At 37.5% G+C, this 15,074-nt stretch overlaps 1 protein-coding gene across 1 annotated transcript; it reads right to left on the bottom strand.

Annotated features, from left to right (window-relative positions):
* Positions 1-10,078: 10,078 nt before the first annotated feature.
* GCK72_000230 (uncharacterized protein) lies at positions 10,079-13,919 on the bottom strand (the record flags this gene model as incomplete). Its single annotated transcript, XM_053722350.1, has 8 exons — positions 10,079-10,267; positions 11,133-11,308; positions 11,359-11,425; positions 11,479-11,663; positions 12,769-13,012; positions 13,062-13,133; positions 13,180-13,323; positions 13,767-13,919. The coding sequence occupies 8 exons, from the start codon at positions 13,917-13,919 to the stop codon at positions 10,079-10,081; spliced, it is 1,230 nt and encodes a 409-aa protein (XP_053590995.1).
* Between the last annotated feature and the right edge of the window lie 1,155 nt (positions 13,920-15,074).

Below are 15,074 nucleotides of genomic sequence, written 5' to 3'. Positions count from 1 at the left end.
CTAAATGGTTCTGCGAGCAGAGATAATGGACCCCAATTCGAGGAATGTGGAAAATGTGAAAAAGCTCATAACTCGGCTCGCAGAACCATTCAATTGGTTTTGACTACAGAAGTGGAACCCTTGGAATTATGACCAACACAAAGTTTGGAAACAGTAGTAAATTTCGAACTATTGAAGATAATTGCAGATGCACTCTACTGAACAAAGTGATCAGTGTATCAGTGTCAGTGTAACTTTGAATTTATTCGAAATTGAAAATTATCAAACCTGGCGGGTAACTCGCTTCAAAATCAATATTATAAGCTGAAAAATATATCAAAATGTAGATCTTGGCGAGTTTTATGTTTGTGACCAATTCTGGGCCGGATAACTATTCGGGTGCCGGCTTGGAATGCCTTTTTGACCATTTTAGTGTTTTTTTGCACTTTTTCCCGGCTCGCTACACGTTAACGACTAGAATTCCTGAGCTTTTTCAGGAGCTTTTTAGACACTAACGTATTTTTCATGTATTTCTCAACAAATTGGTACTATTCCGATAATTTCATTTTTTGAAAATCCGTGATTTGATGATCCGTCGAAAAAAAGAGATTGGACAACTGTGCATACACAAAACTGGCTCAAAAATAAAGATTTGGACTCGATCATGAATGAAACTGAAAAAGTCCATTTTTAGTGTTTTTACGATTTTCGTAAATCTATCAGGAAAGTTGAAGAAATCGATATTTCCATAATGATTTTTGTGCTAAAATATTCCTTTGTGCCCAAAAATGTTTTCTCAAATTTTCAGGGTCTTAGCTTCTTAATAAGACAAGTTACAGCCAAAGGAAGGGCGATGGAACGGCTTAAAGGAGGACTGAAATCATATTTTTAATTTGAGCTTCCGATAATTCAGAAAATTCTAATAAACTTTTATTAATGACGCATATGCTTAAAATCACTTGTTCGATTGGTCGTGTAGTCCTCTGGGACAAGATTTTCCTCAATCATTTTTTATTTTCTCGATTTGAATGTTGGAAGTATTAATAAAACGAGGAAATGACCAAAAATCTTGTCCGAGAGGACTACACGGGAAAACTCTTCCACCAAAGCTCATTTTGAGTCAGTTAGAACGCTTAATGGAGCGATTGCCAGCATATCAGTCAATAATAAAAATTTATTAGAATTAACTGAAGTATCAGAATCTGAAATAAATAACATATGACACCTTAGTCTTTCAAGCGATGGAACAGAAGAATGTGCACTTTGACCGTTTGATTTTTATCAATTCATGTGGAAAAATGCAATCAATGTCGGATTCGTCTAGAACCTGTAAAAAGTAAACAATTATTATAAAAATAAAAGCTTTTTTTTTGTTTGAGCTGGAATTGTCTTCAAGAATCGTCTCGAAGCATAGGGGGAAAACTTTGAAAATACTGAAAACAAATTTAAAGGTTTTAAACTTAAAATTGATATATTTCTGTTGTTTCAAATCACCGCCAAAATTTAATAACAGATTCAGAATCCTGCTTTCCAAATATACAGTACCGGTCAGAAGGATATGGATTTTGGCATTTTTCAGTTGAAAAGATCCGACTTTGAGAGTGTGTCATGGTAATACTTATTGTCCCATCAGGTAGATTTTTAATGGATCATACAGATCAAAAATTGAGCTCCATTTTTGTAGTTGATAACTTTTTTGTACGGACACTCCCTGGAGAGTTATGGTCATTTTAAGGAGACAGCTCAAAATTAGCACTAAATTCGGTCGATTTGAGGGAGAGATTACTGTAACTTGCTAGAGTGTGCCAGTACAAAAAAGTTGTCAACAACAAAAACGGAGCTCTACTTTTGATCTGTACGATTCATTAAAATATTTACTTGATGGGACAATAAGTATTACCGTAACCCATTCCCAACATTGGTCATTTTCTACTGAAAACGGCCAGAGTCCATATACTTTTGACCAGTACTGTAAGTTACACTCCATGGAAATTTCAATTTTAGTTTTTTAATAAATGCCAATCTTCCTTCCGATGGAAATCAAAAGAAGAGAGATTGTGTAAACACGGCGGAGTCCAATTTTTAATAGAAACGGAAAAACATGTGTAACGGATCGGACGCACTTGAATTAGATACTCCTTGTTTATTTTCATCTTGATTTCTTTATTTTCAAATGAATTTGATCTCTGTGCTTAATTTTTGAAGGAGCTTGATCTTGATTGAGATGGCACTGCTGAATGAACTATTTTAATGGCATATTTTCTAGACACGACAACGTCAGTTCAGTTATATAATCTAGCTGCTTTCAGTTGAAAATTATCAACTTTGAGAGGATGTATCGGTATTGACCAACAGAGAAAATTTTGTGTGGAATATAAAGATCAAAAATAGAACCGTAAAAGTAAACCAGTCAAAAATCACAATACTTTGAAAAAAAGTTAATTATTCGCCGGCCTGTAACTTGCTAGAGAGTATTCCTAGAAAGTTCTACTTTTGCTGTGTGTGTAGTTCATACAAAAATATTCTTTGTGGGTCAATCAGGAATACCGTAACACATTCTTGTGTTTCTAGACTCACCTTCATGTGTCACTGTGTTGCCGCGTTGACCTACAGCCGCGCGCGCGTATGTTCTTTGACGACGGCACTTTAGGTGCGTAGTCACTCCTTTTTTGCAGATTTCTTTGGTTTTTAGACCGTTTTGTGTAGTTTTTGGAGCGCTGACCGAGGCAGCTGATCTCTTATGGTTTGGTTTACCTTGATCTCTGCGTTTTAGACCTGGTCTGTTAGTTTTATAGTATTTTTTTTTAATTTATGCACCAGACTATGAGATAGTGACACATTTATGAATTTGGGTGAACACTGTGTGTTGTTTTTTTTTGTTTTCGAAAAACTTATCTCATCAGAAATTTAAACACTTATTATCCTCTCTTATCGGGTTTTGTGAAAAATAAAAAATTGGTCATTTTTTACATGCTGTTTTTCAGTTTTGAATTTTGATTAAAAATCTTCAAATTTAAAATGGTTGTGTAGAACAAGTCAACGACTATATTTTTGTAGTTGACCATTTTTTGAAAGCTCTTCACACTTTTGAGATATGCGCCTTTAAAGTTTGGGAGGCGAGAGAACGCAGACAGAGAGACGCAGTGAAGCTAGACGCCCTCCTCTTTTCGCACGCTCTCTCGCCTCCCAATCTTCAAAGGCGCATATCTCGAAAACGTGAAAAGCTAGAAGAAAGTTGTCAACTACAAAAATGAAGCTCTCAATTTGGTCTATCTAAAAAATATAGTTTTGACCCAAATGCAAGGGTATATAGGTCTCAAAGTTGGTCATTTTCCGTTTCCTTGACACCTCCTCCAATTGAAATGATATAATCTGATTTCAAGTTTTCCTCTTCTTTCTCCAATTGTTGTGTTATGCTCTAGTGGAGACAAGAAGTGTCAACAAGAGACCGCCCTAGGAAAATCCGCACTCAAATACACTTGACTCGCTAGCCGATTACTCTGAAGAAGGGGAGGGAAGAGTGTCTGGGAATTACTCGGTTTGCAAATCAGTTCACAATGACGTCGCTTATTTTGACCAGGGTTTCACAGTGTCCCAAGCAGTTTTAGGGGAGGAGGGCATCATTTTTAACTTTAAATTCTCGTTTTTCAATTTTCGGATCTGGATCCAAGAGATTTTTCCTTTTTCCTCAAATTCTGAGTCCATTCTTACGAAAAACTTTAATGTTTAATTATTTTGGTTTCTTCAAAGTTACACTGACAAAGTTGTCATTGTAGTCAAACTGGAAAATGTTCGATTTTCGGTTGTCCCTTTGGTGTCACATTTTGTTCCAGGCCTCCTAAATTTGTATGTTTCCGGTAGATCAAAACTCTGGCTTCATTTTTGTAGTTGACAACTTTTTTGTAGGAATTCTCTTTCAAAAGTTAGAAGTGTATAAAGTTATAGTCGGTCGAGATGGTCGTTTGACATTGTAACTGCGAAGAATCACATTTTTGGATAAAGTTGTCAACTGCGAAAGTGTAGAGCAGGGTTTGACCTACCGGAAAAATGTAAAATTTTACAGACATTGGTTGATTTTCGGAAAAAAAGGGGAGCTGAAACATTTTTTTGTTGAAAAATTGTAACTTTGTCAGTGTATCTTTAAAGCTACATAGATAATTTTTTCTTCTGTTTTACACGAAGCAGACCCAGATTACTTAAGCAGACCGAGAATCCTAAAGATCAGTTCCGATTCTACCACCTACAGTATCAATGCCTCCTCGGTGTCATCTCTCAAATAAAAAAGAAAAAAAAGAAAAAATGGCAGAAATATGAGCTTGTAAAAGAGAATGTAAAAGAGAAGAGAGTACACAAAATGAGTTCTCTTTTTCCTATTGTTTTATCTCCTTTTCTTCTTCGTTTTGCTCATTCGGTGAGCAACAACTTGTCAAGTATCCCCCCTACGTTTTCTTTTGTGCTCCCCCCGTGTTCTTTTCGTAAATTTTTTTTTGCTAGAGATTGATTGATTACTTAACAGATTAATTGACAAAAATTGTTTGACGGGAGAAAAAAGAAAAGAAAAGAAGAAAAAGATCACAAACAGGTGGCTCCGTTTCTTTTTTTTCCCCTCTTTTTTTCACCACATGTGTTCAACTTCTTCCAACATGTTTATGTTTGTCGATTCGTAGATCATAAAATTTTTCGATTTCTTTTTCAAGGTCGGTTTCTAAGAACGCACTTTTCCGTCTTTAGTTTGGGTGACAAGTTTAATCTTCTTGAGTGACAAGATGCGCATTAGACGCACCGCTCTGTTTTCTGAACCTTTCTGCTATGTTCATAGTAAAAATAGCGGAAAAATACCAATTTTTCAAAATTTTTCAACTGTAAATCGCTCAATTTTTGCTTAAATTCATTATTAGACCTATCACGGTACTCCTTACAAAAAGTAAAAAATTATAGCACTCGGTAGGAATCGAACCTCGGATACATTTTTACTGGCCAGACTCCTTACCGGGTACACCACGAGTGCGCGCCGGCGGCGCGGCACAGAGGAAGGTGATAAAGGTGGTGGGCGCCACGTTTTCCCTTGCTGTCGCCACCTTAGGCTTCGCGCCGCCGGTCGGCACCTGTGGTGTACCTGGGAAGGAGTCTGCCCAGCAAAAATGCATCCGAGGTTCGATTCCCACCGAGTACTTTTATTTTTTGCTTTTTGTAACGAGTATGGTGATAGGTGAATTTTTGGAATTTTAGCTGAAATTAGCCGATTTACAGGTGAAATTTTTTTTGAAAATGGTAAATTTGAGAAAAAAGCAAAGCTTCTTAAAGTCTTTCCAAAGTGGGTAATAAGAGGCTCATGAAAATAATAGCAATACCTTTTATGACCTACTTAACCACCACCACTTTTATGCTTCTCATTTATATATTCATTGCTTTGCCTCCCATTTACGAGTACATTTCCCTCCAGAGCTCTCTTTTCTCTCTAAATCTCTTCTCGTTTTCCCATTTTCCGTCAGCTCATTCAATTGAGACCCCCCAACTCTCTCTCTTTTTCCCTTTTAAAATGATGACATGGGGGACAAAACATTCTGTGCCCCTCCCTGTGCTTACACAGATTTTGATGCAAGTTTGTTTATAAAAACAACGTTTTTCTAGCTTTTATATGAATGTATATGCATTAGCGGGTTGACTTGTGACTTGAATTGTGACAATTTTGAGAAAAAAATTTGGAGTGAAATAATTTTTTTTAAATCTAATTTCGGCCGAAATAGCGTTAGAGTAGCCTTAGAAATGTAATTGCTTAAGTAGATCAAAAAGATCTCCATTATTTCGATGTAGACGGTTTCAAAATAAAGCTACAGGTTTTTGAGTTATGAGCCGTTGAAATTGGAAATCTTTGAAAAATTTTTTTTTCGAAATTTTTAAAAATTCTTGCAAACCTCAAACGATTTTTTGCGAATATCCGTGATTATGGCTAGGTAGATCAAAAGTAGGTCTACAATATTGTAAATGCCAGTTTTTGATAACTTTACAGGATTTTGAGGTACAGCGGTTTTTAGGTGCCTTAAGTTTTTTTGGTTGCAATTTTTAAAGGCGCATATCTCAAAAGTGGGCGGAGCTATCAAAAAGTTGTCAACTACAAAAATGAAGATCTAGATTTGATCTACCAGAAAATTGCAAATTGAAACAATATGAACAAAACTCGACATTGTGGCTAATGTTCAAATTTTGAGGTTTTAGACGAAATTTTTTTTTCGTTTTGCGTTAAGAATAGGGTTTTTAGAAGTTTTTTGAAAAAATCGCCACCGCAGTAGATCAAAAAGTTCCTCTAGTCTCTCCACAGCTATCTGTGTTCATCTAATTAATCAACCAACTCTCTTGAAAACGGAACATGATGGATAAGAGAGAGACAGGCGGCACATGAAGGCGGATGGAGGGTGGGGATGAAGAAAAGAAGAAGAAGAGGGCATATATTTCGAGTGTTGACCGCAAAGTGAAATCTCCCGTCTCTGAGTCTCCATATCTCTCATTCCTCCGTTCCCCTCCCCTCCCCCCTCTTCCTTCCTCTTTTCATGTCGTCTCGAGGGGTCACCCAGTGGCTAACTTATCTTCTTTTCCCTCACAACACTACTACTACTACGACTACTACACTCATTCTCATACATAGAAACTATAAAGTACTTTTTATCTTCGCACTAAAAAATTTTTCACCTGTAACTTTGCTATTTTAAACTTAAATTCAAAGTTTGACCCACCATTATACTCCTTACAAAATGCAAAAAATAATAGCACTCAATGGGAATCGAACCCCCGATGCCAGATTTCTGGCCAGACTCCTTACCAGTTGCGCCACAGGTGTCGACCGGCGGCGCGGTGGCGTTGGTGGTGATGAAGCCGCCGACCTAAGGAGTGTGCCACCTTTATCACCATCTTCAGTTTGGTGCCGCCGGCCGCCACCCGTGGTGTACCTGGTAAGGAGTCTGGCCAGTAATCTGGCATCCGGGGTTCGATTCCCACCTGGTCCTATTCTTTTTTGCTTTTTGTAACAAGTATGGTGGTGGGTGAATTTTTGGAATTTGAGCTGAAATTAGCCGATTTGTAGGATTTGTAATTTTCCGGTGTCTCTCTCCTTCCCTAATCTAAATCTATACGTTGTTGCAAATTATAATATATTCTCGGAAAAGATTTGCACATCGGAAGTATCGCCTCTTAATGTCAATGTAATCGGTGAAGTTTTAATGTAGCGCCGTGAATTTTTTCATTTTGCAATGGAGCGCATTTGCTATAGCTATCACATTCTTTTAATAGTTTAGTTTAGCTTTCCTTTCAAGTTTAGCCGCCCCCAGTTTTTCGTTTTGCATCTGCAAAAAGAAAAACGCAGACAATTTTTTTAATCTGTCTGCCATTCTAAACTCGTTTTCTTTGTCTTTCTGTCTAAACGCTTTTAACATATAATTTTAACATTAATTGTCTCTAATTATCCATATTGCACCTCACTGATTATATAATCTAATATCTTCTCTTTCCACCTCATCATTCATCTGAAACTCAATCCCTCCCCCCTCTCCCGTCTCCAACTCATCAATCCAGTGAGAAATTAGTGTAATGTGTATGCATACACACTTAATAGATATTTATACTAATGTCTTGCTAAATTAAAATTTTTTTGTTTTTCAAAAAAAAATTTCCACCTGGACCTTTAAAGCTCTTATATTGCCTTAAAAACCGCGCTTTGCTGAAATTCGCCTAGACTACAAACTACACCGACATAATTGAAGAACATGCCGTGTGTAATTATGCGTTGTTAATCGGTTATCTTATTCTCGGATCGTTTCTCGTTAATTTGACCTATTGTATACGGTTTGGGTATAAGACACATTTTTTACAATTCATACCACCTCTATTTTTTCTTTTTCTCGAATTTCCGATATTTTATTTATATTTTTTGTTCCCCCTCTCTTAGCCATGTTTCTTATTCAATTTTGAGCCGAAAAAAAAAAGAGTGGGCCCCTTGGAAAATTGGTTTGAATTCCATTGAAGTCTATTGAATTCCCTATTTTTTGTTGAGTATGTTGTGCGCCTTTAAATTGTAAAAACTTGAACCTTATTTTCAATTATTCAAAAATTTTACGTGAAAAATTATATTCCACATAACTTTCTTACTTTTGGCACAATTTTTGTGATTTATAACTCAAAATGACCGCCATAAAATTCTCTACAATTCCGGTTTAAAAAGTTTAAAAATTTAATTTTTTAAAAAGTTTTTTGAAAATTTCGATTACCCAAAAATTACTTTACAGACACTTAAAAATAATTATTAACCCGTCACCTTACTCCTTACAAAGAGCAAAAAATAATAACACTATGTGGGAATCGAACCCCGGATGCCAGATTACTGGCCAGACTCCTTACCGGGTACACCACAAGTGCGGGCTGGCGGCGCGGAACAGAGGGAGGTGATAAGGGTGGCGGGCGCCGCCGCTTCTACTTGCTATCGCCACCGCCGCCTCTCGTGGTGTACCCGGTAAGGAGTCGGGCCGCCAGAATAGCGTCCGGGGGTTCGATTCCCACCTGGTCCTATTATTTTTTGCTTTTTGTAACAAGTATGGTGGTGGGTGAATTTTTTGAATTTGAGCTGAAATTAGCCGATTTGCATTTGAAAAATTTCATTTTGTCGATTTTTTGTTCAGGGAGGTTTTAACCTCCAAAAACTCTTATCAGAATCGGAAACATGGTATTTTAATTAGATTACACAACAACGCCCATTTTATCTCCATTTTTCCGCATTTTTCTCTGTTTTATTTCCATTTTCTACACACGAAAATTTAACGATTCAATTCATTTGAATAATGCGTTTGGTCACCATTTATATTTTTGGACAACCAGTTTTTTTCGTTTCCGAAAAGTTGTTGTTTCTTCTCACTTTTTATGTTTGTGATTTTTTGTTAACAAAAAAAGAAACAAAGAGAAGAAAGCGGTTCCATTTTTATTATACTTTCTATATATTTTTCGTATGTTTTTTGTCTTGCGTTTTTGACGGAAAAAAGCCCTTATGTTCCGATTTCGAAATTTAACATGTTTACTCTAATGACTTAATCTTATCACCCGAATTTCGAAACCCGGTCATAGGTAAACATGAAAACCCATAAAAACTATTTAGTCACTCGATTCTTTTTCGTCACCAAAAAATAAAAACTGGAAAGAGTTTAGGCATTTACAGACGTCTAAACCTGAAAATTGACCTACCATCATACAAATTTTCCTAAAATGTCCAATTTCACAAAATTTTTCAAGTGGAAATCGTTCAATTTCTGCTCAAATTCAATATTAGACCCACCACCATACTCTTTACAAAAAGCAAAAAAGAATAGGACCAGGTGGGAATCGAACCCCGGATGAATATTTACTGGCCAGACTCCTTCCCAGGTATACCATGAGTGTCGGCCGGCGGCGCGGAACAATGGAAGGTGATAAAGGTGGTGGACGCCGCGTTCCTCTTTGCTGTCGCCACCTTTATCACCACCTTCGGTTCCGCGTCGCCGGTCGGCACCCGTGGTCTACCCGGTAAGGAGTCTGGCCAGTAATCTGGCATCGGGGGTTCGAATCCCACTGAGTGCTATTATTTTTTGCTTTTTGTAAGGAGTATCGTGATAGGTCTAATATTGAATTTGACCTAAAATTGATCGATTTACACTTGAAAAATTTTGTGAAATTTGCTTTTTTGGAAAATTGTTTGACCTACCCCCTCTTTTATTTGTATTTATATATTTACACATCGCAACATACACTACTTCGTTTTTTCTGCAAACATTTTTTTTCAAAATTTTTAAATTTTTTCCAGATATGCAAAAATGCTGGTAGACTGCGATGAGTGTGGAAAACAAATCGATATCTCCATCTCCAAACCGTCCTCCTCATCAAACGAGCATATCGTCGAACTTTGGTGGTGTCGAGACTGTATTTCGACTGTTTGCAAGTGAGTAAACGCGCCCCAATGATAAAATGTTTATTTTTTGCTGCAATTAGATATACCGGTAGATCATATGATATTTACACATAGAAATTGAGAAAAAGAAAGGGAATTTTGAGTTTTGACAAATCCGGGGGTAAAAGGTAGAAATTGCTAAACAAGAGACTCTGGAGTGGAAGCGTTGGCAGACATAATAAGGCATGAGACCCAGTAGATGATGTTGAATGCGACGAAGGCAAGTGGCACGACGAATCGAGCGTAGAAATCGATTTTCGCCGGTAGGTAGTCGGGTTTGGTGAAGTAGCGGCGGACTTTATCACGGAATGTTTCACGGGCTTCAAACTGCAAAAAAAACACGAATTGAAAATTTTGACTTTGATAGAAACGCGCTCCATCGGAACTTTGAATCCACGTTTTGAAAAAAGTGCAACTTGGTCAAAATTCGGACCGAGGAATATCATTTTTTCAAATTTTCATCAAAAATATAAGCATTTATGAATCATAGTCAAAAATTTGACTTTTTCGCGAAAATTTTTTTTTTGCAATTTTTAAAATAAATTTTATTAAAAGTGACCATATTTTAAGGAATCATTTAGTTCCTGGTCAAATTTCGATACATTGTCGAAAAAATGAGTTTTTTAGCAAAAAAAAGACCAAATTTTTTTTTTCGGAATTTTACAAATATTTCACTGAAAGTGCTCATGTTTTAAGGAGCATTGTTGAACAAAATACTTTTTCAAAAAACTGTTTTAAAAAACTGAAAAATTCTCAAAAAATGCGAATTTTGAAAGTTTGTACTGTAAGGTTTGGCGGTTTGGCGTCAAAATTCAAAATTTTTGAAATTTTTGAATTTTGAAAAACATTTTCAGTAAAATTTTCGTCTATGGTTCAGAATTAGAAGAAATTCTGAAAAATCATCCGAAATGTTCACATTTTTGATGAAAAATTGAAAAAAATTCAAATTTAAAAAAAAAGGCACTTTTTTGAAGCCAGGCCTTCGGGCCTTAAAAATTTTCTCTGGGTCCGGGCCTTCAGGTTTTCTCAGATCATGCCGAGCCGGGTCTTGAGAAAGGTGGGAAAAATTAGTCAAAAAAACTCAAAAAATTTAAAAAAAAATTGAATTTTTAAATTTTGTACCACCCGGCGAAAGTTTGGTTAAGGTATTGGCAATAGTCTTTCGTGTTTTTTTTGCATTTCCAATTCTTACCGTATGACAGGTACACGGTGGCTGATAGACTTCGGCATCCACCATTTCCAATTTTTCCCTCCGTTTTTGCGCTTTCCTCGCCGCTTTCTCCCTTGATCGATCATTCTGTCGGGCACTATCCTGATAGCTGACAAATGCGTATTCTAGAAGGGCACCGAACACAAATGCTTGGCACGCTGAAAAAGTACGGTAGGGGGGTTACTGTAGTTTTAAGACTCTTGTGTACCTCCCAACCAAACATCGACAACTTTCACGTAGGACACTGGTGGTAGTTTTGCGTTTATTGCGGATTGCTGTAAGGAAATAAAAATGCAAATTCGCTCCAACGCAAAATTTTGTGACCTACCATAGTAGTCATAGTGAGTAGGGTGGTAACTCCTAAAGCCACACGCCCTGCAGTTGAATGTAGATCAATCCAGAAGGACACCCAGGAGACTATCACGATCATGGTGGTTGGCGCGTAGAGTTGGACGAGATAGTAACTGAATTGACGTTTGAGAAGAAGATTCATCCGGAGGCAACCGTAGGATCCTGAAAGTTGGGTTTAGGTGGAACATGACCAAAAAATGACAAAAAATTGACCGATTTCGAAAACTTGTAACTCTGTTAAACCTTGTTCAATATTTTCAAATATTATACCAAATTGTAGATCACACCTTGATCTTTATTTTTGTAGTTGACAACTTTTTGATAGCTCTTCACGGTTTTGAGATATGCGACTTTAAAGATAGCCTATTTCTATAGCGAGCGCTGAGAGAGAGGAGGAGACGCAGAGAAGCGAGACGTCCTCCTCTTTTCGCATGCTCTCTCGTCTTCTAACAGTACGCGAGCTTTGACGCTTCGTATCTCAAAAGCGTGAATAGCTATAAAAAAATTGTCAATTACAAAAATGAAGAGCGAGACTTTTTCTATAAAATGGTATAAAAATTTGGTAACAGAAATTAAACCTCAACTTGTGACACGCTTTCAAAGTTAGTGATTTTTAAAACTTCTTCAAACTCGGTTTTTTGGTCTTTACATCTCAACATTTCTAATGATGTCAACTTGATGATTAATTCTTTATAGAAAGCGTGCAAACTTTATTTTTCGCAGCTATTCGCTTGTAGATTCCCACAGAAGCTTAACTGGAGTCCTCCCATCTCTAATTTTTTGTTTTTACTTCCAAAAATAAGTCATACAAGCTAAAAAAGCAGTTTTTGTGAAAAAAAATTAGTTAATTTCAAAAGCGTGCTGCGGACTAATTTGTAGTACCACAATCTCAAAACTATATGCATTATGTAGATCAAAAACCGGTTTATATTTTTGTAGTTGAAAGTTTTTTGATATCTCTACTCGCTTTTGAGATATGCGCCTTTAAAGATAACCAACTTTCAAAGGGCGCGCGACGAGAAGGGAGGAGACGCAGAGAAGCGAGACACCCTCCTCTTTTTGCACACTCTCTCGCCTCCCAATCTTTAAAGGTGCATATCTCAAAAGCGTGAATAGCTATCAAAAAGTTGTCAACTACAAAAATGTAGAGCGATTTTTGATCTACATAATGAATGTAATTTTGAACCCGGTGAATAATTACATTTTCTGTAAATCTCGGTCAAAATACATCTTCAAAATTTTTAAAAGTAATGTTCTCCCAACTCACCTGTATTAGTATGACTCGTACAATCCGCGTTAGTTGTGATATTTTGCAAAACGAAATTGGGTAAATCCAGGCCGACACCAGGTTTCAGTTGTACCGGCTTATCGGGGTCCCATTCATACATGATATCATTCATAGTATGCGCGTAACTGACCAGATCGAAATTACACGATTGATAGTCTAGAGGGTATAGCTGGAGACGCATCGGACAGGAACTGGTTAAGCTGATACGGGAACTGTACAGTACCTAAAAAGTGGAAATGTGTGAAAGTACGCTCTACTGATAACGATCTTACCGTCCCATTCAAATATATCCTTAGAAACATGTTCTCCATATCTATCAGATGACGGTGAGCCGCTTTTTCTGTCTAAAATTTTGAAATTTTAGACAAATTTTTATATAGTGAGACTCACTGGAAAGAACGTGTCTGGAATCCACAGACTCTTTTTGACATGAGGTACTGTAAGGTAGGCGGGTGGATTGTAGAACCCTAGGTGTTCGTAAGCTAGACGAGGATCTATCCATTGTTCACGGAATGTTAATTGAATTGAGTATTCCTGCAAAATACATAGAAAATATTAAAATTTTCAAGTTTTAAAGTATGAAACTCGGCCAGTTTTAGCCCAAATTCAAAGATTTCTATACCATTGTGCTCGTTACAAAAAGCAAAAAATTATAGCACTTGGTGGGAATCGAACCCCGGATGCTATTCTAGCGGCCAGACCTCTTCCCAGGTACACCAAATGAGCGAGGAGGCGGCGCGGCGGTGAGGGTTGTGATAAGGGTGCCGACTTCCCCCTCTCCGCGTGCCGCCGCCACCTTCATGACCACCTCCGTTTCCGCGCCGCCGGCGCGCATCCGTGGTGTACCTGGTAAGCAGTCTGGCCACCAGAACAGCATCCGGGGTTCGATTCCCGCCGAGTGCTATTATTTTTTGCATTTTGTAACGATCACAATGGTATAAAAATAATTGAATTTAGACCACAGGAACCACACTCACCATATTAACGACATCAATTTTTGAAAGCATTCGAATCATAATATTCACCCGCACATTCACCGCGCCCTCCGTCGACGAATTCGCCGGCGGGGGCCTCACCCGCATATCATAGTTTTTGAGCAATGTATTCAGTATCTCCTGCTCCGAACGCATACTGTACTCGCCGTGTATTCCGACGGGAAACATCAGGAGTAATAGAATTTGATGATGGATTATAAAATAGGAGAGAAAAGTCATAATTGCATTGTGTTCCGTGGCTTCTTTCACTGAAAATAGTAATACCATTTCGAGACGAGTGAAGACGTGAGGGGTGCTGGTCAGAAGGGAAGAAGAGGAAGATGAAGAAAGACGGAAATTAGAGAATTGATAAGGAAATAGTGTGGGGAGGCGTGGAGAGGATAGTGAACTTTTAATGTAAAAGAAAAAAAACGATTGGGAGAAAAAAGAAATTTGTGAGATTGATCTTTTTGAAAACAATTTATGATGGTCAAAAAAATTTGTAGTCTTTGTAGCAACTGCCCTAAGGTCTATTCCTTCTTAAAGTTTAGAAATTTTTGTACCATTTTATAGAAAAAGGCTCGCTCTATCTTTTTGTAATTGACAATTTTTTGATAGCTGTTCACGCTTCTGAGATATGCGCCTTTAAAATTGGACCTCATAGGAACAAAGTTTGAAAAAAACCTTCAACTTTGAGAACGCGCCACGAGTCGAGATTTAATTTCTTTTAGTAATTTTTTATGCCATCTTATAGAAAAAGTGTCGCTCTACATTTTTGTAGTTGACAACTTTTTGATAGCTATTCATGTTTTTGAGATATTCACCTTTAAAGATTGGTACCAGAACTCTCGAGAGAGAGGAGGGGAGGAGACGCAGAGAAGCGAGACGCCCTCCTTGTTTCGCACGCTCTCTCCCTTCTCAATCTTCAAAGGTGTATATCTCAAAAGCGTGAAGAGCTATCAAAAAGTTGTCAACTACAAAAATGAAGCTCATGGGTTGATCTACCTAGTCATCATAAATTTGAAACCTTCACCTGACTGCGTAGTACGCTTTCAAGGGCTCCAAGTGCTCCCACGTGACGAAATCTCAGTCAACCTCGTATTTTATTCAATCATCATTTTTCAAAGACAACGTAGGTGTAGTGTTCAAAAATTCTGACAAATATGAAAAATGAAACACAATAAGAGAGAAAAGAAAAAAATGACGGGGGGTACCCGGCAAAAAAGGTGTACATATCCCCCTGCGGATATTAGGAGTGGTGTGGACCATAGATGTCTAAAAAGTTGGTGGCCTCTCTCTTCCGAAATGCGA

The sequence above is a fragment of the Caenorhabditis remanei genome, chromosome I, assembly GCF_010183535.1.
Source record: "Caenorhabditis remanei strain PX506 chromosome I, whole genome shotgun sequence".
NCBI lineage: Eukaryota > Metazoa > Nematoda > Chromadorea > Rhabditida > Rhabditidae > Caenorhabditis > Caenorhabditis remanei.
The sequence above is the reverse complement of the archived record's forward strand: the minus strand, read 5'-3'. Positions and strand labels throughout refer to the sequence as shown.